This window comes from Chrysochloris asiatica, unplaced genomic scaffold, assembly GCF_000296735.1.
Source record: "Chrysochloris asiatica unplaced genomic scaffold, ChrAsi1.0 scaffold00132, whole genome shotgun sequence".
Classification (NCBI taxonomy): Eukaryota; Metazoa; Chordata; class Mammalia; order Afrosoricida; family Chrysochloridae; genus Chrysochloris; species Chrysochloris asiatica.
The window spans coordinates 6,897,237-6,924,786 of record NW_006408650.1 but is presented as its reverse complement, the minus strand read 5'-3'; the positions used below and the strand labels follow the sequence as shown (position 1 = coordinate 6,924,786).

Genomic DNA, 27,550 nt, shown 5'->3' with positions numbered 1-27,550 from the left:
GATACCCAAACGCACACACACCTCGAGAGCAGGCAGGACCACAGTCAGAGGCACACGTTTATTGAGCGCCCAGATGTGGTCAGCATGTGCCAGAGGCCAGAGCTGACCTGCAGCCTAGACAGACCCTGTGCCTGCCGTGCGTCCATCTAGGGCAGCATCTCACAAGGGCAGCACCATGGCTCCGTCAGCCGCCTGGGAGAGGTAGAAGGTGGCAGTCCCGCTGTACTGTTCCTGTAGGAGGGATATGAGGGTCTGAGCTATCCCAGCCCCAGCCACTGATGTGTCCTTTGCCCTCTCAGGCCTGGGCACCACCCACCTGAATGTGCTGCATGGTGCGGGATGCCGATGTGGCCTCTAGCAGCGTCACCGTGCAGCCACCAAAGCCGCCCCCAGTCATACGGCTGCCGTAAACCCCGGGTACACACAGTGCAGCCTCCACCAGTTGGTCCAGCTCAGGGCAGCTTACCTCGTAGTCATCCCTGCAATGAGGACATGGAGTGGCCAGCCTGGGATGTGTGGGTCTAGGACAGCCTAGGCCTGGGAGGGACGGATGCCTTACCTGAGCGAATTGTGACTCTCCACCATGAGTCGGCCAAAGGCACGGTAGTCCCCACGGCTCAGGGCATCCGCAGCCTGGGCAGTGCGCCGGATCTCACCCACAACATGCCGCGCCCGCCGAAAACCCTCCTTGCTCACCAGCTCTTTACCAGCTGGGGAGGAAAGGGAGGTAGACGATCCTTTTCCATTGCCCCTGGTTGATCACTTACCTAGTGAAGGGATGTGGCAGGCCCAGGGCTCAAGACCAACCTCCAAGGCAAGCTCTAAGCTCTGGCTCTAAATATGGGTCTGAGTCACAGGTGGAACCCTAAGCAGGTGACTGGGCTCCTTCAAGGTGAAATGGGAAACCTATCCAGCAGGGTGCCTGGCACAGCACAGGTGCTCAACAGTCATTTAAGGCCCAGGCTCTACAAGTGCTTCTAGGGTAGGTGGGACACTGTCCTGCCTCAGGATAGGACAGAAAAGTTCTGACATTACACTGGAGAATCAGTGGAGCCTTGCAGGACCAGGGATATCTGAGGAGACAGTAACAGCCCAGGCTGACTCCTGAGGTTTCAAACAGAAACAAGGGTGAAAAAGGAACAGAAATGGGAGAGTCAGGGCGTTTAGAGGGTTGTGGGACACCCAGGTGGACAGGCAGGACTACACCCTGGAGAACAGGGGCCAGAGATGCGGGTCTGAGGCTTTAGTGGACCAGTGGGAGCTTTTGCTGTATGCCAAGGAGGCAGTCAGGGGGCATATCAGAGCAAATGGAGAAATAAGCAAGTCAATCTGGTTGCTACAGAAAAGTGGGAGGCAATGGGGCCAAGATCATCAGGGTCTGAGTTTAATTCAGTGAGGTTGGTGTTGGGAAGCCAATGGCCAGCCCAGAGCGTGGTGTCATGGGTGAGAGAATTAGGAAATGGGTAAGATGAGGAAGTGGGGGAAACACGGTGGACTCTCCCAGAAGAAAGTGACAGAAAAAAAAGCAGACTTTTAGGAAAGGAAAAAACAGAATGTGTCTCATGACGAAGGCAGCAGAGAAGGGACAAGCAGAGAACAGGAAGGAAGAAGTGCAAGAGGGGGTGGGACTTCTGAGCAGGACTCTGGAAGTGGGGAGCACGCAGAGGAATGAAAAGCATGGGCTGGGGGTTTAGAGGGGAAGCAGCTTGAAAGAATTCAAGTGTGAAAACCTCGGCCAAGGTCATCTGTACAGAGCAAAGAGCAGGCCTGGGAGAAGGTGATATTCACCAAGGGTAGGACAGATGGGCCCTCAGGCTGACCCAAGCTCTAAGCCGATTCCCTCCAGTCAATTTCCACTCAAAACCACCCTATAGGGCAGAGCGGAACTACACCTTAGGGTTTCCGAGACTGTCAGTCTTTATGGGAACAGACTGCCTCATCTTTCTGGTGGGCTCAAATAGCCAGCCTTGAGGTTAGCATCTCAGCACTTAACCCACTACACCACCAGGATCCCTCTGACTGGCTGGTGTCCCTGAGCGGGGCACATCCACAGTGGCAGGGAGGGCGCAACACCCAGAGTGGGCAGTGCCACATGTTGGTTCCTAGTGTGGGCTCGAGCTGGTTGGCCTGAGCTTAAAGCTCATCTCCGCCACTTCCCATAAATTCCCCAGGGATGGACAAGATGTGTACCTGGTCTAGAGAGCTATATGAGAATGAAATAAATTCGTATCCATCAGGCCTTAGAGAATCTTGTCAAATAACTACAACCTTCGTGACCATGTGTAGCAGGAACCTCAGGAATACTGCTATCTTTTAACAATAAGAATCCTACTCCTAGGGGATGAATTGTAAGAAAAGGATGAATGCAGAAAGGATAAAGCCCATCCAAGGACTGGGTGTGATCGCAGCAGATGGCTTATAGTATGGTACCCCTGTATGCTGAAAGATTATATTCCTTAAAAAAAAAATCATGTCAGTGACAAACCTTTCGTAACATAAAAAAAATAATTGAGAAAATGTAAAGTTTTTAAAAAGCCAGGTGGTGGTGGGGCAGAGAGGGGCAGGTGAGAGTATGCATGTACTCAATATGGAACTTTGAGATGTAAGTGAAAGGAAATCTACAATAAGATTTCCACAGTAGCAACTTCTAGGTGATGGCCCTATAGCATATTGTTTTCTTCTTTGTACTTTTTTGTATCTTTCACAATGGAAACCTAATTCTCTTCTCAGAAAAATACCAACAAGATTTCAAGTAGCTCAGCCCTGCTTAGAGTCCTGGGTTTGCAATGTTTGGGAGTAGAGCACAGCAGGTGGTCCCTGGAGGGTCAAGGGCCACACCAAGGCAGAAGTAAGGTCCCCGCCCACCTCCAGGACAGTCCACCTGGCCAGTCTCACCCTCGAGTTCTTCCAGCTGCACCTCCCGGAGGCTTTTCTTGCCCAGTGCCTCGGCCACCTCCTCACACTGGCGCCGCCGCAGCGGATACTCACTGGAGCCCAGTGAGTGTCGGACATTGGAGTTGGTGATGAGCACAGCCAGCTTGGGGTCCAACAGCGGCACCAAGGTTGTCTCCAGGGACCTGAGGTAGAGACGGAATGCGAAGATGGAAAAAACAAGTGTCTGCTTGCCACACTGGACAGTGAACTCACACTGCCTAGGAGCTCCTGATTATGAGGCAGGAGGGGACAAGGGGGGTGGCCCTGACCTGCAGTCAATGAGCAGCGCGTGACCCTTCTGCCCCATCAGAGCGATGAGCTGGTCCATGATGCCACAGGGCACCCCTGCGAAGCTGTGCTCGGCCCGCTGACACACCTGGGCCCTGGCAGCTACTGCCCCTGAGTCTGCGGTACAGAGCGGGGTGGGGTGGGAAAGCTGGGGCCTGGGAGGGACGGGGTAGGAAGGGGGGATAGCAGTAGCTCCAGGGAGATTCCCACCACTTCCTGAAACAGAAGTAGGGGAAGAATTGCTGACCCCAGACCTCAGAAAGAGGGTTGGGTTGGGGGGATGTACCTGGGCAGAGCTGTTGGAGGAAGGTGTATGTAGCCACTTCCAGGGACGCTGAGCTGGAGAGGCCACCCCCCAGGGGCACTGAACTGACCACCACTGCATTGAAGCCAGGGAGGGGGCCAGCTGCAGGGGAAAAAGTGGGTGATGGTGAAAGGGGCTGCCTAGGATGGGTACCAGAAGGGCATGAGGCCTGTCAGAGGTCAGAAACTGCTAAGCCACGGGGCCAACTGCCTCGATCCATCTCCCACCCTCTGTGGTTCCTCAGACATTGTCTTCCTGCTAGTTTAGGGCTCTAGACACCAACAGGCTAGGGCTGGAATCATATAATGAGAAACCTAGGGCATCAATTTCCTCATCTGTAAAATGGGAGCGTAGTGATTATGAGTTGGGCTGCCAACCTCAAGGTCAACAGTTTGTAACTACCAGCTGGTCTGCGAGAGAAAGATGAGGATTTCTGCTCCCATAAAGATTTATAGCCTCAGAAACACTCTACGAGAGCCGATTCCATGGCACACAACCACCACCACTGCCTCCTATGGACTAGATGAGCTAATGAATCACACTACTGAGAGATGGCACAGCTGGCCCATACCTGGATAGTGCTGAATCACCCCCTTGACATAATTGGCCCAACTGGGTGTCCCAGGCTCTAGTGACCGTTGGGCCGTGGGCAGCGGGAACTGCAGCCTCCTGGGCTCATCAGCATCCTCAGAGGTGGTAAGAAGGGAGACAAGTCCATCTGTCCGCGGGCTGCCCAGCATCACAGTCTTAAGTTCCAGTGCCTAGCAGGAGAGGGATTAGCCAATCCAATACTACCCAGTCCAGCCAAGATTGTGAGGGACAGGCTCCACCTTGCCCTGCACTGAACTCCAGATTCAAGGAGTGGATGGGAGTGGTGGGGAAGAGTAGGATACTGAGCTGGCCTTGGGGCTGGAGCCCCGCCTCCTAGGAATTCAGGGGCAGGCCAACAGTGGACTGAGAGCAGGCCTGGACTCTGGACTCTGAAGTAAGCATAGGCTCCAGTCTGTGGGATGAGGAGGAGAGCACAAAGGGAAAGAGGAGAGGAGAAACCCTGTGCCTTCTCATTTGAGGAGAGCCTTGGATGTACTTGCTTGACCTTCACCCAAAATAAAACCAAACTCACTCCAGCCCCGTTTATTCTGACTCATGGTGACCCTGGGAGTGTGGATTTACGACCTAAACAAAATGGAGTCAGTTTAGTCATTAGGTCTCAAACGAGGACCCTGCAAATGACGTTTATAAGTTGGCTAAAATGACCTAATGGTCCTAGAAGGAGAACCAGACAAGAAGACTAGGATGTGCTTAAACCCATCCAGATAATTATCTCAGGAATTAAGCAGCTGAGACCCTAAAGGTAAAATGTTTGAGGAAGTTTATTGATTTATTGCTTTCCTTTCCCAAAGAATGTTATCTTGATGTTAAGATAGATTAAGCGTACATCCAAATGTAACTTACTCTATATAATGTGTCTGCCCTTCATAATGGACAGGACGATCTTGAGAAATGATTCTCTCCGTCCTCCAGACTGCTGGCTTTCTGTTAATAAAGCTTGGATTGGATCTCTCCCCGTCTCTGTGATTGACCACAGTGACAGGCAGCAAACCCTCGATTCGGTTTGGCAACAACCCAACGCTGGCAGTGGGGTGGAAAGAGTCCCAGGGTGAGAAGAAACTTAACTAAAGTTCCCTAAGTGCCGGCTGTGTGACCTTGAGTAGGTCACTCGCCCTCTCTGGGCCTCAGTTTCCAGCTTCGTAAACTGATCCGACTGAATCAGAAGTCTCAGAGCAGGCCAGAGGTCTGGACGCCCATTTCTGCACGGGGAATCCAGCTCACACTTGGAGGCCAGCGTGCTCCCAAGAGAATGATGAGAACACGTAAGTCACAGGGAAACTACAAGGAGAGAAATCTGCACACCCACTCCCAGGCTCCTTCCTCCTGGGTTTCAAGCTGCCTCTCCCCCAAGTGCTCCTCACGCTAACAGGACGAGAAGTTCGGTGCTGCCCGCCCAGCATTCTACAAGGAGGGAATCCGTCTCCGTGAGCCCTGATCATAGCCACATAGATGGCCAGGACAGCAAGCTCTGGGGTCCCTTGCAGCCCCTCACCATGGGCAACACCAGGCCCTGGTTGTAGTCCGTGTGCTCCCCGATGAGGTTGACGCGGCCCGGCGCCGAGACAGCCAGCTCCGGCTCGGCACCGAACTCCTCCCGGAAAGCCCTCCGGGCCTCGATCAGCAGCTCGGCGACTTCGGGCCGACTCGCAGCAGCCATAACGCTCTATAGCCGCGTGCAGCTCGACTCTGGTGGGCCCTGGATGCTTGGGGCGGGGCCACGGCAGCAGGCGACGCACATTCCTGCACGCGCCACCCTCGCTCCCGAGGACACGCCAGCCCTGCGCGCGCGCTTCGTGCCCGACGGAGCGGAGAAGGGGCGGGCAATCTGAACTCGCCTCCTCTCAGACCCCGCCCCACGATCCCAGGTGGCTCCGCCCCCGAGGACTCCTTCCTGTAGGAACCGTTTGCAGAAGGGACTCAATTGCCAGCAGCCTCTGGGATTAGGGTGGGGGGCATTGTGGAGAGGTGGGTAGATTGGGGTCTGCTCAGGAGTTTGCCCAAAGAGTGGGAAACTACATTCAAAAGACAGCTCTGAAAACCGCATTGATTAAGGGTAGGGTGGTCCAGCCGTTATTGTAATGGCTATCAATAATTTGTACCCCTGTTAAAAGTTGAATTGGTTAAGTGGTAATTGCTGTAAGGTACATAGGGTGGGAATCTACACCCACTCCAACGCGGATGAAAGAAGAATGAGGGCTTGGGCCCAGTGTCTTGCTCTGTCCTGCCACATAATGTCTTCTGGATGCCCGCCAGTGGGTATGGCCTTGAGTAGCACTCGGAAGCTTGAGCTGCCCATCTACCGGTCCTAGTAAGTACTCTTGTATATGCCCGTTCCCCACTCGACACCCCCACCCCCAATGCGCACGCGCATGCAGCCAAACTACTAGGACTAGCGTCTAGCGAACCTGGGCTTCCCAAAAGAGTCTTCTAAGACCTGTGGGTAGTGACTAGGGAGTCACTTTCTCACAGGCTCCTTGTCTGGGGTGGACCCATTGTCACAATTGCTAGTAATAGAATTCTGGGGTGACATGACACTGTAGGATAAACACACTGGACTGTTAACAGTGAAGTTGATGGTTCAAACCCATCAGCCGCTCATTGGAAACCCTACACAGAGTCGCTATGTGTCAGGATCTATTCGAAGGAACTATAGCAACAACAAGACTGGTGATACAATGGTTAAGAACTTGGCCGCTTGCAGAAGGATGAGAGGCTGGAATTCACCAGCAGCTTCGGGGAGAAAAAGCCTAGCAATTTGCTCGTGTAAGGATCACAGCCTAGAAAGCACCAAGGGGTTTGAGATCAGGCCTCTGTGACCCTGGCTCCAGGACTGAGGAAACACCTGCTGGGGCCAAGTGCTCAGCCTCCCTTGGCAGCTGCAGTAGGTCCCTGGAGGAGGGACTGGGCTCACTATTGGCTACTGCCACCCACTTTCAGTCTTCCATTGTTAAAAGCTGTGACATGGGTCCACCCCAACATTAAGGGGCAGTTCTGTCCTATAGGGTCTCTGTGGGTCAGCATCAACTCGACAGCACACAGGAAGTCCTCAGGACCATGCAGCTATGACCAACCACCAAGCTCTGACCATGGGTCTTAAAGAGCATGGCCTGCCACTCGGTATAAGTAGAGACAAGGAAGCCTAAGTGTGGCTGTGACCAGGCTCCCTGTCTGGGCTGGACTCATTATTACAGCTTCTTGCAATGGTAGACTGAGAGTGGTCAGTAATGAGCCCAATCCCTCCACCAGGGACCAAAGGACATTGAACATTTGGCCCCAGCAGGTGTTTCCTCGGCCAGGAGCCTTAGTCTCAGAGGCATGGCCTCATGCCCGGAGTTTGCCATTTGTCACCTCTCTTGCCAATCTGTATCCTGAACCTTCAAGGCTGGCCTTAAGCCCTGTCTGGATATCTGTCCATAGCTGCCCACCCAGTATGAAACTTGGAGCTGATACGGCAGAAGGTACTAAAATGTCAACAGCCTCAGGGATTAGGGTGGAGGGTTTGTGGGGAAATGTGTAGCTTAGGGTCTGCTCAGGAGTTTGCCCAAAGAATGGGGAAATGCATTCAAAAAACAGCTCTGAAAACCACACTGATTTAGGGTAGAGTGGTACATCCAATTATTGTAATTTCTGTCAATACATTGTACACCTGTAAAAAGTTGAATTGGCAAAAGTTGTGTGGTATATATATTTACAACAATGACGAGAAAGAAAGGAGTAACTGTGGAGGCTGCTTATGTACAACTAAAAAGTTTACGGGATTTGGTTCCTTGGTTTAGGGTCATGGTTTCATGGGACATACCAGTTAATTGGCCTAATAATGTGGTTACTGCTTCTATTCTACCTCCTACTTTGTTTTGAAGTGACTGGGGTCTTAAAAGCTTGCAAGTGGTCATCCAAGCCACAATAATTGGTCTCTATTCACCTAGATTAAGGAGCTCTGGTAGCGTAGTGCTTACAAATTGGGCTGCTAGCCTCAAGGTCGGCAGTTCAAAACTACCAGCAGTTCTATGGGAGAAAGATGAGGCGTTCTGCTCCCATAAAGATTTACAGCCTCGGAAACCCTGTGCAGGGTCACTCTGAATCGGAACCGATTCCATGGTGCTTAACAACCATAACATTCAACTGGACTACCACTCATTTGTCAGTCTGTCGTGCCATAGTGGCTTATGGGTTGCCGTGATGCTGAAAGCTATGCCACTGGTGTTTTAAATGTCAGCAGGAACATTCATGGTGGACCAGTTTCAACGGAGCTGCCAGACTATACAGACTAGAAGGAAGGAGAGATGGACCATATCTGAATGGTTGTTGTTAATGTTGTGTGCTGTTGAGTCGGTTCCGATTCATAGTAACCCTTTATGGCTTCAAATTGTATCAGATCACTCTTTTTTTCCCCTCTTCTTTCTTCTCCTGGTTGAGTTCTGATCATCCATTCATCTGGGCCAGGTCACGTGGGTACCATCTGCAAGTGTGGGTGTTCTTGTGTGTATGCCATCTCTTCCTATCAGCTGGTAGCTTCACTCTCCACTCTAGTCCTCTGTGGCCACGCCATTGACTCTGGGCCCAGGAGTCCCCAGGTCTCCCCACACTGCTGGCCAACCAGGTCCCCATCTGGGTCCACAGAAGCCCACCGAACATTGTAGGGCTTAGCTTGCCGCTTCATTGCTGTTTTTACCCCATTTCCCCCTAACGGCGATGCGTGTGGTCACCAATCAGAGCATGTATTTCCGTTGAGTCTTAGTCTTGGAAAGGGGTTTGCATTGAGGGGACCCAACCACTTGCCTTGATGTTTCCTGGGCGAACCTTTGACACTATCGCCTGAGATAATCTTTAAACCTTAAATCAAAAATACACTCTGAAATCTTCTTAAAACCAAATAATAGTTTTAGCTTTTCTAGTGAAAAAGGATCTGTCTTAAGTTGTCTTCTATCTTAACTACTCTCTCTGTATATGGGATCAAATGACAATAGCAACTCAGAAGGTTAGATGGGAACCTTAGGAAGCAGTGAATTTATGTAAATAGGGGAAGTAGTAAGTCCTGGTGTGGCACTGCAGGTTAATGCACTGGACTGCAAGGTTGGTTTGAACTGCAAAGTTAGCGGTTCAAGCTCACCAGCCACCCCTCAGAAACCCTAAACAGACTCTAGCATGAGTCAGAACCAACTCTAGGGCATTTAGCAACAACCAGGGGAAGCAGTGAATGTTGGAAGAACAACAGCCTTAGAAGGCAGGATGATGAGACATCATCTCTCTCATACTTTCTGTGACTAAGGGAGTAACAATTCAGGAACAGGAGGGTGAGAATGATTGGATAGCAATGTAATCAGTGTCTCTGAATTGTAAATGTAGGAAACTGTGGCAATTGGTATACACTTTGCTGTGTATATTTTCAAAAACAACAAAATAAAAAATATTTAAAAGGCAGCTCTGAAAACTCCTAGAAGAAAAGATAAGGTTAACTCTTTGTGACCTTGTCCGTTGGTGGTGTTGTTAAGTGTCATTGAGTCAGTTCTGACCCATAGTGACCCCGTGTAGGGTTTCCAAGGAGCAGCTGGTGAGATTGAACCACTGACCTTGTGGTTCAAACTGACTTTGCATAGGTGGTACTTTTTAAAGACAGTATACCAAAACCACAAGCAACAGAAGAAAAATGGATAAAATTATCTTCATCAAAATGAAATACTTTGTGCATCAAAGAACATCATCAAGAAAATGAAAGGATCCCCAGGAAACATCAAGGCAAGTGGTCGGGTCCCCTCAATGCAAACCCCCTTCCAAGACTAAGACTCAATGGAAATACATGCTCTGATTGGTGACCACATGCATCACCGATAGGGGGAAGTGGGGTAAAAGCAGTAATGAAGCGGCAAGCTAAGCCCTTACAATGTTCGGTGGGCTTCTGTGGACCCAGTTGGGGACCTGGTTGGCAAGCAGTGTAAGGAGACCTGGGGACTCTTGGGCCCAGAGTCAGTGGCGTGTCCACGGAGGACTCGAGTGGAGAGTGGAGCTACCGGCTGACGGGAAGAGAGGGCATGTGCACAGGAACACCCACACTTGCAGATGGTACCCACGTGACCTGGACCAGATGACTGGATAATCAGAGCTCAACCAGGAGAAGAAAGAAGAGGAAAAAAAAAAGAGTGATCTGATACAATCTGATGAACTTGACCTACACCTACAGATGTAGTGACTCAAAAGAAGGAACAAATCCTTACGGCAAGAAACATTCCCACCCCCTCCACACACAGAGTTGACAGAGATGGGCAACTTGGACATTGGACACCCCAGTGGCGGGGGGGCGGGGGGGGGAGAGACTACAAAGGCAAGAAGTGACTGGCTTACAAGTTTCAAGAGGGAACCTAGAGCTAGGGGCATGGAGGAAGGCAGAATCTCCAGTGAGTACTATCCAATCTGTCTAGGCGGAGCTGATGAAATGAAATACAGATGGGTAGCTTGTGATACTGTAGCGAATAATGGTTATCAGGACTGATAATGAGGGTTGGAAATGCAAAGGTAGATATTTTGTAGCAAGGAAAGGAGTGATTAATTCTCCAGTCTAGGAGCGGAGGTCTCTAGGACCATCAACGCAGAAGAGCCGAGAGCAGGACCCTACCCAGAGAAACAGAGATGCCTGAGATAGAGACAGAGACGATGACGTGGCGTGATGAAGGGGCTGAGGACTTTGGCTCCAGAGAGGCAGAGGGACTGTGGGCTGAAAACTGGGGGGGAAGGGGGGAGTATAGGGGGCGGGTTTCTAGGGTATACCCTTTGGTTGGTTGATGATGCATGGAGGGGATTGGAACCATGGCAATTAAATGATATACGATGGAATGAATGTAAAACTAAAGTTCTCTCATGTAAACTATCCTATAATTCACAATAAAACATTAAAAAAAAGAAAGAAAGAAAAAAAAATGAAAGGACCCACAGAATGGTAGAAAATATTTGCAAATCATATACCTGTCAAGGGACTTAGATCCAGAATATGCAAAGAACTCATACAACTCATCAAGAAACAAGACAAATAAACCAATTTTTAAATGGGCAAAACGAATCCAGTACATGTGGAAAAAGGTGGGCAGTTGCACAAGTGGAGGCATTGCAGGGCTGGGGAGGAAGGAAGCGACAAGGTAAGAGTAGAAGTTCACAACTGGTCCAGGTCTAGTCTAATCCAAACATTTCTCAAGGGGTCAGAGAGCCCAACAGTCTTTGTTAGAACTACTCAACTCTGCATCCATAAGCAAATGAACGTGGCTGTGTTCTAATAAAACTTTATTTACAAAAACAGCATGATTTGACCCACAGGCCACACTAGTTTACCCATTTTCTAGTTCAAGTACTGTTGCTGTCAAGTTCCACCAAGTCTCTTTTGGTTTATAATGACCCATGTGACACAGTAGAACTGTTCCTATAAGGATTTATAGTCTTAGAATCCCTAAAGGTCTCTGAGTCGGAACTGAGTAGGTAGGTGGTTGTGGGTGTGTATAATGTAAATGGTTAACGCACTCACCTGCTAATCTAAAGGTTGAAGGTTTGAATCCACCCAGAGGTACCTTGAAGAAAGGCCTGGTGGTGATCGATATCTGAAACTCTACGCATTGCAGACCCTATTGGAGTAGAGCAGACGTTTTCTCTGACATCCATATGGTTGTTGTTAAGTGCCATCCCACTGAGTCGGTTCCAACTCATAAGGAACCTATATAGGGTTTCTGAGGAGCGACTAGTGAGTTTGAACTGCCAACCTTGCAGTTCAAACTGACCTTGCAGTCCAGCGCATTAACCTACAATGCCACACCAGGACTCCTCTGACATAAATGAGGTCACCCTAAGTTTGTGACAAAACGAAACAAGACACTGGAAATAAAATAAAAGCAATTGCTAATTTCCTCTGACGGACCTTCAGTAAACCATTTTTTGGTATGATAAGGAAAAGTCCAAAAGCAAAAGCAAAAACCAAATAACATGGAGTAGCCCTTAGGGATGGTTGAAACAGAACTGACTCAGAGACCATGCTTCCCTCCAAAGCTAGCTGTTAGGACAGCGCTCATCACACGCTGCTATTTTTGTTAGGTGTTGAGTTGATTTCAAATCATAGCGACTCTGTATAAGGTTTCCGAGAAGCAGCTAGTGGGTTTGAACCGCAAACCTTGTGGTTAGCAGTCCAGTGCTTATTGTACAGTGTTACACCAGGGTTGCTGGCAACCTCTTTCTCCAGCAACTCTCCTCTTCTCTTAATCACCTCGACTTGGACTTTCAACAGACCTGAGCCCCAGACTCCATCCTTACTGCTGTGTGATCTCAGGCAAATGACTCAGCCACTCTGAGCCTCAGTTTTCCATCTGTAAACTGACTAGTGGTTCTTCCCAGACAGACTGTTATAAGAGGAAGTGGCTGTGATTAACTTCATAAAGTGCACAGCGTGCACCTGGCACTTAGGAAGCACAGGATAATGTTTGCTGTTGTTACCAATTACCCATTTATTCAGCAGGTATTATTGCGGTTTCCAGCATGCAATTACCCCACAAGAGAAAACCTCAGCCTGCCATGGGCTGGTTGGCAGTTACACATGGCCATAAATCTGCCAAAACTGTTGCCATAGACTTCTCATAGTGATCCTACAGAACAGAGTACAACTGCCTCATAGTGCTTCCACAGCTCTTAGCTTTATGGGAGGAGACTTCCACATTTTCCTCCCAACAAGGGGTTGGTGGGTTCAAACTACCAACCTTTCTGTTAACAGCTGAGTGCTTAACCACGGTGCCACCAGGGTTTCTTTGCTGCAACCCAGAAGTGGAGAAAGAACTGTATCCTGGTTTATTGTTTCAATTATTTGATTTTAATTGAAAGCACGCTCATGCTCATCGGGCACACCTTTATCCTTCGGACTGCTCAGTTTTTCCTGCAGAACCTGGATTTATCAGGGGAAGTGCCCCTGGCTTCTTCAGATGGACTCTGAAACATTGATTTTGAGACACTTGTTTACTCTCCAGTTTTTAATCTTATCTAGTGAGTTACCCACCATTTATTCAAAAGAAAGTCTACCTTGATCCTTAACCTTCCGTCCCATTTCCTGCCCAGATGTCATAGGATTGAGGGGAAGTGGCCCCTTAATGGGGCACCACACCCCAAGATCTGTTCTCGGATCTGCAGGTGAGAAACTCATTTGTATCAGCAGAGTCAGGACTAGTACACATCAAACTGAGAAGGTCCGAGGTTGCAGGAGGGGGTTCCCAATACATCCTGGCCAGTGGTAGGAATTCCGTGTCTGGACAGGATATCCAGGTAGGCTCAGACCTACAGTAAGTGCTGAGGAATATTTATTTGTCCAGGCCACGGTGAGACCTGGCCCACCATTGAGGATTACCCCTCTCTGCCAGGTTCTGAATTCTTCTGCACCAACTTCTTACCCCTAAGGCCCTCCTTTGAGTCCTAGTGTGGCGCTGTGGGCTAGCACACTGGACTGCAAAGTTGGTTTGAACGACAAGGTTGGCGGTTCAAGCTCACCAGCCGCTTCTTCCTTGGAAACCCTATACAGGGTCGCTATGGGTCAGAACTGACTTGATGGCATTTAACAACCTAACAGGCCCTCCTTGGACTCCTGGTGTGGCTCTGTAGGTTCAGCACTCGTCTATGAACTAGAAGGTCAGCAGTTCAAACCCACAAGCTGCTCCTTGGAAACCCTTTATAGGGCAGCTGAGTGGGTTTAAATGGCCAACCTTGTGGTTCACAGTCCAGTGCTGATCCTACAGAGCCACACCAGGAGTCCTGTAACTTCTGTTAACTGTTGTTACAGTCACCTCCAGAACTTGAACAGGAACCCTGGTGGTGCGGAGGTTAAGCAGTCTGCAGCTAATCAAATAAAGGTCGTAGTTTGAACTCACCAGCTACTTCTTGGTTTCCAGAAAGCTGCAGCAGTGTGCAGCCATAAAGATGACATAGAGCCTTTATGGGTAATTCTATTCTGTCCTTTAGGACCGCTGTGAGTCAGAACCAACTCAATGCCTGCAGGTTTGAAATCGTTACCAACCAGGTTTTGCACAGGTGATTTCATGAGGTCCTTACAACCAGCCTATTGAGGAGGTGTTATTATGACCACTTTACAGATGAGGAGGAATTCATCTGAAAAGAACTGGGCCTTAAACTTACGTCTGTCTGACCTGATACCTGTTCTCTCAGCCACTACTCTGCTCCCATGAGCACCCCAGGCCAACTGCAGTTGCTAATCTACCACCTTCTGCCCATTAGTGTCAATATAGGAAGTTCAGCCTCTTCTGAGTGAGGACAGGAGGGGCATTCACTTCGGAGCATCACTGCGGAATCTGGGAGTTTCCAAAGAGGTGGTTGTTAAGTACTGTGGAGTCGGTTCCGACTCATAGTGACCCTGCACAGGGTTTCCCAGACTGTAAATCTTTACAGGAGCAGAACGCCTCATCGTTCTCCCGTGGAACTGCTGACCTTGAGGTTGGCAGCCTGACTCGTAACCACTACGCTACCCGGGCTCCTGTTTTAGGAGGTAGACTGTGGCTTTGCCACCGATGCGTGGTCCAGATCAACCCAGCTGGGCTGTGGTGCCACTGGAGCTGTTTGTTCAGCAAACATGCCTGGAGTCTGCTGTGGGTCAGGCCAAACTGCTTGTCCCTTCCTGGCCCCAGACACAGTTAAGAGGGGCAGCTGCAGGCTTTCTCCTAACTTGGTGCCCCTGCCCTGCTTTGGAAGCCTCTGCCCTCTAGGCCAACGACTCTGCTGTCCGTGCCATGGAGAAAATTCAGATGAAAGAAACTGCTGAGCTGACAGCTCAGGGCATGGCTGCCTCTTCTTACATCTCACAGTGGCTAGGAAACTGCTGGCTGGCACAGGTCTCTAGGCCCCTGGAGGTGGGCAAGAGGGCTGAGAATAGCTGGAGGAAGGGGCCTGTGGCTGCAGCAAGACCCTTGGGCCTGTAATGCCACGGTTTTGGACTTCCTCTCTCATCCCGCCCACTCTGCAGGCTGATCCCCGTGGCTCAGTGAAGAGCTTACAGATAAGGTTCTAAGGTCCAGTACGTCCAATAGTGAGACATAGGAATAGGAGGAGAAGCTAGGGTTCATGGAGCCCATGTCTCAACAAAAAACCATCTGCTCTAAACCTCAGCCCACTGGTCCTTTTTTCCTCAGAGCATTGTCACTGGTATTGGAGAGCCACAGATGTGTGAGGACTGAGGACTGGGGTTGTGAACCACGGTGTGGGGGACAGCTTCTGCAGAGCCTGTGCCTCCTGAGCCCTCCCTGGGCGGTATGGGTGCTGAGGGTGCCCTCTTCCACCCAGACAAATTGATCTTGGGCGTCTACTTCCAAGACCCCCAACCCCCCTTTCTAGATGTTTGGTCTCATTGCCGTGGCCTCCATGAGGCCTTCACTTCGTAGTAGCGGTGGTGGCTGGAGTACATCCCTCCAGGTTTCCTCCTTGGGGAAAGGCAATGGAGTAGTTGTGGGTGGAGGGCAGAGGGTCCTCTGCTCAGGACAGGTAGGCTAAAGTGCCCATTTCCTGGGCGCACCTGATCTGGGAGACTGGCCCCTACCGGGAACTAAGCCTGGTGTTCAGGTGAAGCCAGGATGGACTGGTGTGTGTCAATGGGGAGCTTCAAGACTCTTTACTGGGAGAGGTGATACACAGATGGGAGATGCCAAACTGCCTGGGGCTATTAGGCAGTCAGCAGATCCACAAGAACAGGGGGCCCCCAGGAGAAAGGGTATCAATCGCTGGCCCCTCCCTCAGTGTATAAATTCCACCCCCAGATCTGACGAAGGGGCCAAAGAACAGCCTTGTCTGAGACAGTGCCCTCAGCCTTCTTGAGACTGCTTTTGAGTTGGGTCAGCAGGAATCTGGGCACTGTGGGATAAACACTGGATAAACAGCCAAGTTGGCAGTTCAAACCAACAGCTGCTCTGTGGAAGAGAAGGTTTTCTGCTCCCAAGAGTAAGTCTCTGAAACCCAGTACAACAGGGTTCCTAAGCATCTGAATCCACTGTTTTCGTTTTCTGGTCTTTCCTTTCTTCCAGGCCTATGGTTTCGGAGGGGTACCTGGAAAGCTGGGCATTTGTGCTAATCTGGCAGATCAGAAGCCAGACCCAGATGGCTGGAGTGATCCAGTTTGGTGATGTTATGGGCAAGATCAGGGCATCTCTCAGAGGAATGCCGAGGGGGCAGGCAGAGGCACAGCTGGGGAAGAGTGAATGAATTATTGTGAAGACCCAACAAGGTGCACCACCCCAGTTGAGATCTTGCCTTACTACCTGGCATGGGGCAGCTTCTAACAAAGGCCAAGGGAGTTGACTGGGTTTCAAGGTGGGCACTGGGTACCCAGGTGTGTCACATTACCCGAGATACAAGGTAACTGAGATTGGGAAGACTGAAGGATACACTGAGTCCTGGTGTGGCACTGTTGTATCAGCACTGGACGGGTAGCCACAAGCTTAGTGGTTCAAACCCATCCACTGCTTGTTGTTGTTGTTGTTAAGTGCCGTCGAGTCGGTTCCGACCCATAGCGACCCTGTACAGGGTTTCCGAGGGTGTAAATCTTTACGGGAGTAGAAAGCCTCATCTTTCTCCCGCGGAGCGGCTGGTAGTTTCAAACAGCTGACCTTAAGGTTCGCAGCCCGATTCGTAACCACTACGCTACCAGAGCTGCTTGGAACCCCTGTAATACACGGTCTGAGTCAGAATTGACTGGATGGTACTTTAACAGATTTGCCCTGGGCCAAGAATCCCCCCCCCACCCACCCCCATCCTGGCACACAGGGTCCTGAGGAAAAAAATCAACAAAAAACTGGAGTTCTCCAGGCAGACAGCTGTGGGACTGTGTTCTGTTGCCCTGCCTCCAACTGCTGCAGACCCAGTCCTGCAAACATATAGGGTTATGCCTGCAGTGTCTCAGAAAGGGCCCCAGTGGAGACAGTTGAGAAATGATTTAGTAACGTATGACAAAACACATGTCCTGTCTAGTCTACCAGCTCATGGTCATTCTGTCAGATTGACCACATCCTTGGTTGGGGGTGTTCTTTGCTGTGCTCTCAAGTCTAGTTCCCTGTGCCAGACACAAGACCTGGGGTACTAATGGTGCTCAAGTGAGACCAGGACTCAGAAGTTAAACCAAAATGACCACCCCAAAGCAAAGCAATCCCATCATACTCCTCCATCCCTCCCCCATTAATTACCTTTCCTATAGTTTATGAACAAGCAACCGGGGCCCATGTTTCTAGATAAAAAGTCCTCGCTTCGTACGGACCAAATTTAATACTGTGCTGTGGAGTCAAGTCTGACTCATCCTGATGTGCCCTGGAATCGGTTCCGACTCACAGCAACCCTGTACAAGGGTTTCCAAGGATGTAAATCCTTACGGGAGCAGAAAGCCTCATCTTTCTCTTGCAGAACTGATGATCTTGAGATTATCAGCCTGACCCATAACCACTGTGGTACCAGACAGATCCTTAAATGTAAATACGTTTGTTAAGTGCCATAGAGTTGGTCCCAATCCATAATGAGCCTGTATAGGGTTTCCAAGGAGCAGCTGATGAACTTGAACTACCGGACCTTGCAGTTCAAACCACTTTGCAGTCTTGTACATTAATCCACAGCGCCACCCCAGGACTGTTAATACTTGTCTGCACAAAACAAACAGCAGCCAAGCCCTTCAAAGCTGGCTTGTTTTGTTTTTACACAAGCCTCACTAGGCACTCCATCCCACATCACATCACCAAATTCTCAGGTAGACATGTGAGGCGAGGCACCATAGAATTCATCCCCAATTAAGACTATTATGAACACCCAAGTTTACAGTCAGGGATTCACTTGTTTCATTGAATATAATCCTCCCCCCCCCCCAACTGAATAAGGCAAAACTTTTGTGTATTTCCCCACAGAAAATCGTGCAAGGTAAGTTGTCAAATGAAAACCATTAACAAGATGAGAAAGTCTAACTTCAACAACTTTATTTTTGTCTCATCCATCAAGGGCACAGGGTACCTTCATGGGCTCCAACTTTTTACTGTTTCTCCTTACAGACTGTTCCATCACCTTAGCTAAGCGATGTGTGGGCACTACTTCCAAAAACCAAAAAGCACCTTTGACTGCGGTTAAAATGCAAGCAATTAGTGTGAAAGGGAGTTGCACTTTAGCAGATTTCAGTAGCAGATTTCAGTAAAATCGGGAGAGGCTGCAGACTGGGGAGAAAGCTCAACAGTGCCACCCAGTTGTGTTATTACAGGTTGCATAGTAACACCTCAAACACCGTCTCTAGTATTTGTGTGTCCCCTGTGTATACTTGTACACTACTAGACACTCTGATCCAGCTTCATCCAAATGGTCAGATATGACACTTGTTCATCTCAAGAGCCATTAGGATCTTCTAGTAAAATCACTTTACACTGTAATGAGCCCCACCTGACACCCCATCCAGACCTTCAAGATATGAAAACTGCCAAAGCAGCTCCACTCTGGTGTGCCTTCCTTTTTAATAAAGAAAACCTTCAAATTGTAAACTGTCTCAAAACAGCAACTTATATTTAAGGCAAAGACTCTACAGCTCCAAACTTTGAACATAATAAAGAATGCGTTTTCTGCGTGCTGCTTGTTCCTGTGCCTGGTCTTACTGGAATCAGTGTACTATGTGCTGCAGTGGAGGATGTCACTGCTCTAAAGTGGAGGTTTTGAAATGACTTAGCTGAACAACGAACGTTGTCTATGGATTCACATTCAAAGACCCTGTTGTATACATTTCTATAAACCTGCTAGCAAACCAGGTTCATGGAACAAGATCCTCAAAATAGTCCTAGAACTTTAAACTACTTGTGTCTCAGATGGTACCTTGAATGTGATGAAAATACGCGATTCCTTCACAATATTAGGAGGTGGCTTATGGAATTTTTATGGGATTTAGAAGAGGATTCATTTACATGCTTTCAGTAATGGAAGAAAAATTCCTCAACTATTTAGCAAAATTTACTTCTGAAGTTCTGTATATTCAAACTTCAGATCTAGATGGATAAACAAGTTTATTGGTAAATTTAGTCAACACATAATTGATAATTGACCTAAAAAACCTTCAATAAAAGGATAAATTTTGAAACCCCTTTGAAGGCCACCTCTGATTTTCTCCAGGCCACTAGACTAGATGTGTCACCTATCACAACACCCCCTAGTAATCAGCAGGGGAACAAGAAGCTGGAGTCATGTGCCCCCTTCCCAGACAGCAAGTCCAAAACTGAGGGTTGTTAGAACAAACTCCACAAGGAAAAGAACTTCAGTATTGGTTCCTCTTTGTAGAGGAGAAAAATTCAACCTAGTTACGAGATCAACCACTAAACAACAAAAAGCGGCACACTAACTAGCTCTGAAGATAGTTAACGGATGATGCTGGTGTGAATAACTGGTATTAGATAGTCCAGAGCCCTTATAAAATAAATCCCCTGTTAGTGTCTGCAGTATCAGCTGGAGGGTTAGTTAAACACGTGGTAGAATGAGGACTTATGCAAGGTAGAGCGCGGCAGAGCATTTCACTACAAGAGAACAAGTGCATCTAGTGAGAGGCAAACCCACTGGACTCTAAATTACACACACCTGAATGACAAGACTCCCCACCACATGTAAATGTAAAACATTTAATTTAAAAATGTCGACACTACAATATATAAAATAGCTATTATAAATGCACATAGTGTATTCTATAGCTGCCAGGTTTACTGTTTTTTTAGGAAACGGTAGGTTACACTGTGGTTAAGACCTGGATCCTCCCCCTTGGAAAAGCCCACATTTCTATCACAGTGATGTTTGGTCAGACTTAACAGCCCCAATTGTTAAACACGTGGATCAAGTCATAACCAGTTTTATTGCAAAAGGACCCTGTACACAGTTCTCAATTCTAGTACCTTAATAGCTACCCAACAAGTCAGTAACATACAGAAACATGCATCATGAGAAGCAAGAAGTGATCACCCATCCCTTCTGCGGATCAGCAACTTGTCCCGCCTGAGCCACAGTGCCCACATCACTGACGTCTGTCAACAGTCACTTTTCGCATTCATCCTGAGTGAAAGATGGAATGACTTAAGTACAAATGCAACATATTATAAACAATTTCTTACAAAAAAAGTCACAAATTAAACCGAAGTATTTTACAGAATTTACTACAAAACACCATAAAAACCGCCTGGCGCTTAAGCTCGCTCCCCCCGTATCCGGCGGGCCAGCTGGATGTCTTTGGGCATGATGGTGACTCTCTTGGCGTGGATGGCGCACAGGTTGGTGTCTTCAAACAGGCCCACCAGGTACGCCTCGCTGGCCTCCTGCGGACAAGAGGCGGCCAATTAGGCTCAGCGGGGAAGCGACAACGCAATCCCGCCCCCTGCCCTGCCCCCGGGACCAGCGGCCTCACCTGCAGGGCGCCGATGGCCGCGCTCTGGAACCTCAAGTCTGTCTTGAAATCTTGGGCGATCTCCCGCACCAGCCTCTGGAAGGGCAGCTTCCGGATGAGCAACTCGGTGGACTTCTGGTAGCGGCGGATCTCCCGCAGCGCCACGGTGCCGGGCCTGAGCCAGCAGGGAGGGAGGTCAGCGCGCCTGCCCGCGACCCCTCCGGCCCGGCCGCCCACCCGCCCCGCCTACCTGTAGCGATGAGGCTTCTTCACCCCACCGGTAGAGGGAGCGCTCTTCCGGGCGGCCTTGGTGGCCAGCTGTTTGCGGGGGGCCTTCCCCCCGGTGGATTTCCGGGCAGTCTGCTTGGTTCGGGCCATTTTTCACCTGCGGGCGGCAGCAGCCCAGCGTGAAGCCGCGCCCCCGCCTGCCTGCGCGCCCGCCCGAGTATAGGGGGCGCCGAGCCAGCGCCCGCGGCCCCACCCGCCCTACCGCGCGGCGGCAGATGGCCGAGGCCGCCTCCTCCCCCTCCCCTAATGACTCAGGCGGCGCCGGGCGGCCGCCTCCCCCGGGAGGAGTCACTTCCCTTCGGCGTCGGGCGGAGGCCCCGCGGCCCGGAAGCGGGCGACAGAGCAGGGGCGGAGACGCAGTTCCCGACCCCAGCCCCACGGGAAGCCCCATCGGTCTGAGCCGCCCGCAACGTTCGCCCCTGGGCGACGCAACGGCCGCGACTCGCGGGAGGAAAGGCCACCGGGGCCTCGACTCACGGAGCAAGCCGCTGGCGCTTACCAAACACTTAAGTCTGAGGCCGCTTCCCGGACCACCGCGTCGCTGTCGCTGTCCAAAGGAGACCCGCAGTCGCCTAGCCGAATAGACGATGCTCTCCCGACAATCCACCAAACCGTTCTGCGCTCCCAGCCCCCCCGACGCATCCGTTTTTATATCCACGCTTCACGCTGCGTCCCTGCGTCATAGGGGACTCATTTGCATACACCAACGACTTTTGCTATTGGCGGGCGCATTCGCCGACGCGCTGACATCCCCCGACACAAAGGCCGTGCTTCGGCCCTGTTCCCTGATTGGTAGCTATCTAGATAACTGATTGGCTGTTAAAGTAGACTGCTGATTGGATGTATGCAAACAGAAATGGACGAATCAAAGTTAAGCACTAAGAGGCTTCTCTGATTGGATAAAATGGAACTATGTTTGGATCCTTCCCTTGGTTCCAAAGCTCTACAATAGAAAGTCAATGCAAATGAATTGCGTTGGTCCCAAGAAGGACTTGAAAGTCGTGTAGGTCAGAGTCTGAGCTTATTGGCATCAAGTTAATGCAATGAAGGCGAATAAGAGGACATTTGGGTAATTTTCCCAGTGTAAAATCAAGTGTTCCTTAATTTTTAACTGTAACAACATTTTGATAGTTCAAATCGCAGTGTAAATGAGAATTAGAATTAGCAAATACTGTTATATTACCAAGTATTGTATGTCTCATGCATATGCATTTTAACCATATGACAGCTGTTTTGTTGGTGGGGTGAGAAGGATAAATAATAGATAAAAAGGAAAGAACGTCAATAATTGAGTTGACAAGTACTACTGTTCTGTGTATTTGTAGAGTATGTTGCAAAACACTCCGGGTCTTAGTAACATTGGAGTTCCTCAAGAAGTAACCTGCTAAGCAACATATTTCTCTAATTACTAGGCAGAAAGGAACAATCCTAAGACAACATTTGTATGTACATAAGGAATAACCAAGGAGCCCTGATGGCGTAGAGGATTATGAGCTGGGGTGCTGAACTTTAAGTAAAGTCAGCAGTTGAAATCTACAATGGCTCTGCAGTAGAAAGATGAGGCTTTCTGCTCTCGTAAAGATTTACAGCCTCAGAAACCCTATACAGGGTCGCTGTGAGTCAAAACCGACTTGGTGGCACCCCACCACCAACAAACACCAACAAATAAATGAAACAACTAAATATGTGTCCTTGTGCTTAAGGGGATGTCTTGGCAAATATTACTTCTGAAGAAACGTGACAAATGTATAAAATTCTAATTCCCACTTTTGCCTACATAAATGTCTTGGATGGATTTCAATACTCAGTTCTCCAGATGACTCAAGTATATAAAATACCAAAGCCTACTTAGGATTAGAAGGAGCTCTGGTAGTGTAGTGGTTACGAATCGGGCTATGAACCACAAGGTCAGCAGTTCGAAACTACCAGCTTCTCTGCGGGAGAAAGATTAGGCTTTCTGCTCCCGTAAAGATTTACAGTCTCGGAAACCTGTTCAGGGTCGCTATGGGTCGGAACCGACTCGAAGGCACTTAACAACAACACTTAAGGTTAGGAGTCCTGGTGTGGTGCTGTGGGTTAATGCTCCAGACTGCAAATCTGTTTGAACTGCACGGTCGGTGGTTCAAGCTCACCAGCTGCTCCTTGGAAACCCTAGACAGGGTCATTATAGGTCAAATCAACTCGATGACATTTAACAACAATTTAAGATTAAGAATAGCCAAACAGAGCTCAGACAATTGAAATCGAGCCTTAGACATTCCACTCCTGTTCAGAGTCCACTGATCATGTTATATTATTTAAATAAATATAAATAGCTGCATCAACTCAGGGAATATCTGAACTTAAGTACAAATACTTCAATATTTACTTGCCACATCAAAGGTCCTGTATCAATAGAGGTTTACCTAAGGTGTGGCAGGTATGGCACGTGCCCTGAAAGCCACTTGAAGGAATTCTACTGAGCAATTTCTATGAACCATCGGTTTCCATCACCAGCTGTAAGCGATCATTCAGCAAGTTAAAACCAGTACTTTTGTCTTTGGAAACCGATGGTTCATAGAAATTGCTCAGAATACTGTCCAAGAGTTGTTGGAAGAAAACTTCCCTAACATCGTGAAAGATGAGAAAACAACCATTTGAGAAGCTGAACAAAGTTGAAACAGGCTAGACTCCAAAAGAAAAACTCCAAGACATAATCAAACTTTTCAAAATCAAACACAAGGAAAGAATCCTGAGAGCAGCTTGTGGGAAAAAACAAAAAGTTACATAGAAAGGAGAGCTAATGAGACTAAGCTCTGATTTCACAGCAGAAACTACTCAGGCAAGAAAACAATGGAAAGACATCTATAAAACTGAAAAGAAAAAAAGCCAGCCAAGTATCATTTTTCATCCAGCAAAATTGCCCATCAACTATCATGGCAAAGTTAGGTCATTTTCATATAAACAGAAATCACAAGAACTTGTAAAAGCCAGACCAATCTTACCAAAAAAATATACTAAAGGGAGTTTTTTGGACCGCGAACCAACAGTACACAACAACCTGAGACGAACATACTGACAATATCACCCAGTACTTAACCCAGATACAGAAGTCTCCAAAGTAAAACGTTGTTGTTGTTAAGTGCCTTTGAGTCAGTCAAGTGCCTTGACCCTGAATAGGGTTTCCAAGGAGCAGCTGGTGAGCTTGAACCACTGACCTTGCATTTCAAACAGCTTTGCAGTCTGGTGCGTTAACCCACAGCGCCACACCAGGACTCCCCAGACCTGTAAGACTGAAAATAGAGACGCAGGGATAGCTGTAACAACAAAACACATAAAAGTAAAAAGAGGAAATAATGTAGTTACAGAATTTCCATAGGAGGACGAAATCAAGTCGATTTCAAGAAAATAGACAAATATAAATAAACCTACCTATAACCCTGGAGTCCTGGTGTGGCACTGTGAGCTAATGCGCTGGACTGCAAAGTTGTTTGAACCACAAGGTCGGTGGTTCAAGCTCACCAGCCGCTCTTTGGAAACTCTATACAGGATTGCTATGGGTTGGAATCAACTTGACAGCACTTAACAACAACTATAACCCTAAAAACCAGACCACACCTTACTCCTAGCTGTAGCCCAACCCCTAGTCCTAACCATAACCCTAACACTAAATGAAGTCCTAGGCCACTCCTAGACCCAGGCATAGTCCTAAACCTAATCCTCACTCCTTACTCCTACTCACCCCATTCCACCCAAGAAAATAGAAATTTATACTTGAAAAATCAGAAATGGTTTTCCTTTCTCCTGCGCTACCTACAAGGAGGCAGCCATCTCCACTGGGCTGCCCTCAGACCCCTGGTGAAACCCAAGGTCATCAAAGAGGACCAAGAAATTCTTTCAACACCAGACTGTTATGTCAAAATTGGGTGTAAGACTAAGACTCAATGGGAATACACGCTGTGAATGGTGACCACGCTCGACACCTATAAGGGGAAGTGAGGGAAAAACAGCAATGAAGCCGTGAGCTAAGCCCTACAACGTTCAATAGACTTCTGTGAACCCGGGTGAAGACCTGGTTGGCCAGCAGTGTGGCAAGACCTGGGGACTCTTGGGCCCAGAGTCAGTCACAGAGGACTAGAGCAGAGAGTGAAGTGTCCAGCTGATAAGAAGAGAGGGCATATGCATAAGAACACCCACACTTGCAGATAATACCCACTTGTCCTGGCTTCAATGACTGGATGATCACAGCTCAACCAGAAGTAAAAAGAAGAGGAAAAAAAGTATTCACATACAATTTGATGAACTTGACCTACACCTATGGAAGCAGTAACTCAAAAGAGGGAACAAGTCCTAACAGCAAGAATCATTCCCACCCCCTCCACACACAGAGTAGACAGGGATGGGCAACTTGGACATTGGCTACCCAAAATGGGGGGCGGGGGGCTACAAAGGCAAGAAGTGACTGGCTTACAAGCTTTCAAGAGGGAACCTAGATCCAAAGGGCCTGGAGGAAGGTAGAATCCAGTGAGTAGTATCCAATCTGCCTAGGCGGGGCTGATGCAATGAAATGCAGACGGGTCTCTTGTGATACAACAGTGAATAATTGTTATCAGGACTGATTGTGAGGGTTGGAGGGGAGTGATTAACTTCTCAGTCTAGGAGCGGAGGTCCCTAGGGCCATCAAGGGAGAAGAGCAGAGAGCGGGACCCTACCCAGAGAAGCAGTGATGCCTGAAATGGAGCCAGAGATGATGACGTGGAGTGATGGAGCAGCTGGAGACTTTAGATCCAGAGAGGGAGAGCGATTGTATGCTGAAGACTTGGGGGGCACAGGGGAAGGATTGCATGGAGGGGATTGTAACCATGGCAATGAGACGATATATGATAGAATGAATGTAAAACCAATGTTCTTCCATGTAAACTATCACATAATTCACAATAAATCATTAAAAAAAAAAAATTGGGTGTAACTGGCGCAAGCCCAGAGGCACTGACAACAGGGTGTGGAGAAGATTTAAGGGCCAGATCTTAATGCCCAACATTGGTTATGGGAGCAACAAGAAGACAAAACACATGCTGCCAGTGGCTTTGCAAGTTTTGGGTCCACAATGTCAGAGCTGGATGTCCTGCTGACGTATAACAACAACCTGTACTGTGCAGGATTGCGTACAATGTTTCCTTCAAGAACCACGAAGCCATGGTGGAAAGGTAGCCCAGCTGGCCAACAGAGTCACCAATCCCAATGCCAGGCTGTGCAGCAAAGGAAATGAGCAGACAAACCGTTTGTGAGTTTTATTTGTGCTAAATAAAACCATAAAAGGTGCTGCCAAAAAAAAGAAAGTAAAAGCAAAAATGCCTTTGGTCCAATCTTTGGTACCTAATTGATTTCAATTTCAGCCCTTTTAAGCTTAACACACAATGTGCATTTTAATGATCATATACCTAAATTTTCATGTAATCAATTTTAATTTATACCTTCTGGTCAAAGTTTGTACTTCATTCATAGCCCTATTGAAAAGAGACACCAAGATACAGTTTCTTGAACTTGTTCTCAGAGCTTGTGTAAATAAAGCTAAAGGGAAGGGGTTGTCAGATGCTCTGGGATGTGACCAGATATATCCTGTCATCTTTCTTTCATTGTTCAATGATTAGGAGGAAGAATGGACACCTTGATTAACATTCCTCAGTTGTTCTAAGAGACCCAGAGCCTTGTCATTTCTAAGCCTCCAACAACAGGAAGAGTCCAGTTACTTTTCTCCTAGTTTTGGTAATTTATTAGAAAGGAGCTAAAACTGCTCTGGGAGAAACAAAGTGTGGATTTACAATATGATGCCAAACCAACATTTCAGGAAATTGTATGTTTCTCTTATTCCCTCTTACTTGGTTGCTGTTGTTAAGTGCTTTGGAGTTGGTTTCAACTCACAGCGACCCTGTATAGGGTTTCCAAGGCTTTGCATCTTTGTAGGAGCAAAAAGTCTCAATATTCTCCAGCACAGCAGCTGGTAGGCTTGAACCACCAACGTTGTGATTCACAGTCCAATGTTTATCCTATGGAGCCACTGCATTCCAGTCATATCAAACCAAACCAAACAAAAAAATAAACTTGCTGCCATCCTGTTGATTCCGAATGGTCCCATAGGGTTTCTAAGGCTGTAATCTTTATGGGAGGAGCTCTAGTAGCATAGTGGTTATGCGTTGGGCTTCTAGCTTCAAGGTCAGCAGTTCGAAACTACCAGCAGTTCTGGAGGCAAAAGATAAGGCTTTTTGCTACTGAAAAGATTTAAAGCCTCAGAAACCCTATGCAGGGTCACTATGAGTCAGAACTCAACGGCACAACACCACCAACCACCAATCGTTACTGATGAGGCCTGGTGTGGTGCTGTAGAATAAGCACTGAACTGCTAACCACAAGGTCAATGGTTCAAACCCACTGTCCACTCCTCACAAACCTCTATACAGGGTTGCTAGGAGTTGGAATCGACTCGATGGCACTTACCAACAACATTCCATGAAAGAAACATGAGGCTGTCTGTGTCTCTAAAAATTGTTTTTGTTGTTAAGTGCCGTGGATTCAGCTCCGACTCATAGCAATATTGTATAGGGTTTCCAAGGAGCAGCTAGTGAGTTTGAATGCTAGCCTTGTGGTTCAAGCTGACTTTTCAGTCCAGTGCTTATCCTACAGTGTCACACCAGGACTCCATGGAGTGACTGGTGGGTTTTAATTGCCGAATTGTTGGTTAGCAGCCAAGGGATTTAACCAGT

The 27,550-nt window shown here is 48.4% G+C and overlaps 2 protein-coding genes across 2 annotated transcripts; both read right to left on the bottom strand.

Annotated features, from left to right (window-relative positions):
* Positions 1-159: 159 nt before the first annotated feature.
* GALK1 (galactokinase 1) lies at positions 160-5,816 on the bottom strand. The gene is made up of 8 exons (XM_006869673.1): positions 5,631-5,816; positions 4,098-4,287; positions 3,509-3,628; positions 3,204-3,339; positions 2,896-3,077; positions 560-710; positions 317-479; positions 160-231 (listed from the first exon to the last, which is right to left on the bottom strand). Exons 1-8 carry the CDS (start codon positions 5,793-5,795, stop codon positions 160-162), a joined length of 1,179 nt encoding a protein of 392 aa, XP_006869735.1. The 5' UTR covers positions 5,796-5,816.
* A 13,938-nt stretch (positions 5,817-19,754) lies between these two features.
* Positions 19,755-20,901, bottom strand: LOC102835853 (histone H3.3-like). Its single transcript, XM_006869571.1, has 3 exons — positions 20,773-20,901; positions 20,544-20,697; positions 19,755-20,454 (listed from the first exon to the last, which is right to left on the bottom strand). Exons 1-3 carry the CDS (start codon positions 20,898-20,900, stop codon positions 20,326-20,328), a joined length of 411 nt encoding a protein of 136 aa, XP_006869633.1. The 5' UTR covers position 20,901; the 3' UTR covers positions 19,755-20,325.
* Between the last annotated feature and the right edge of the window lie 6,649 nt (positions 20,902-27,550).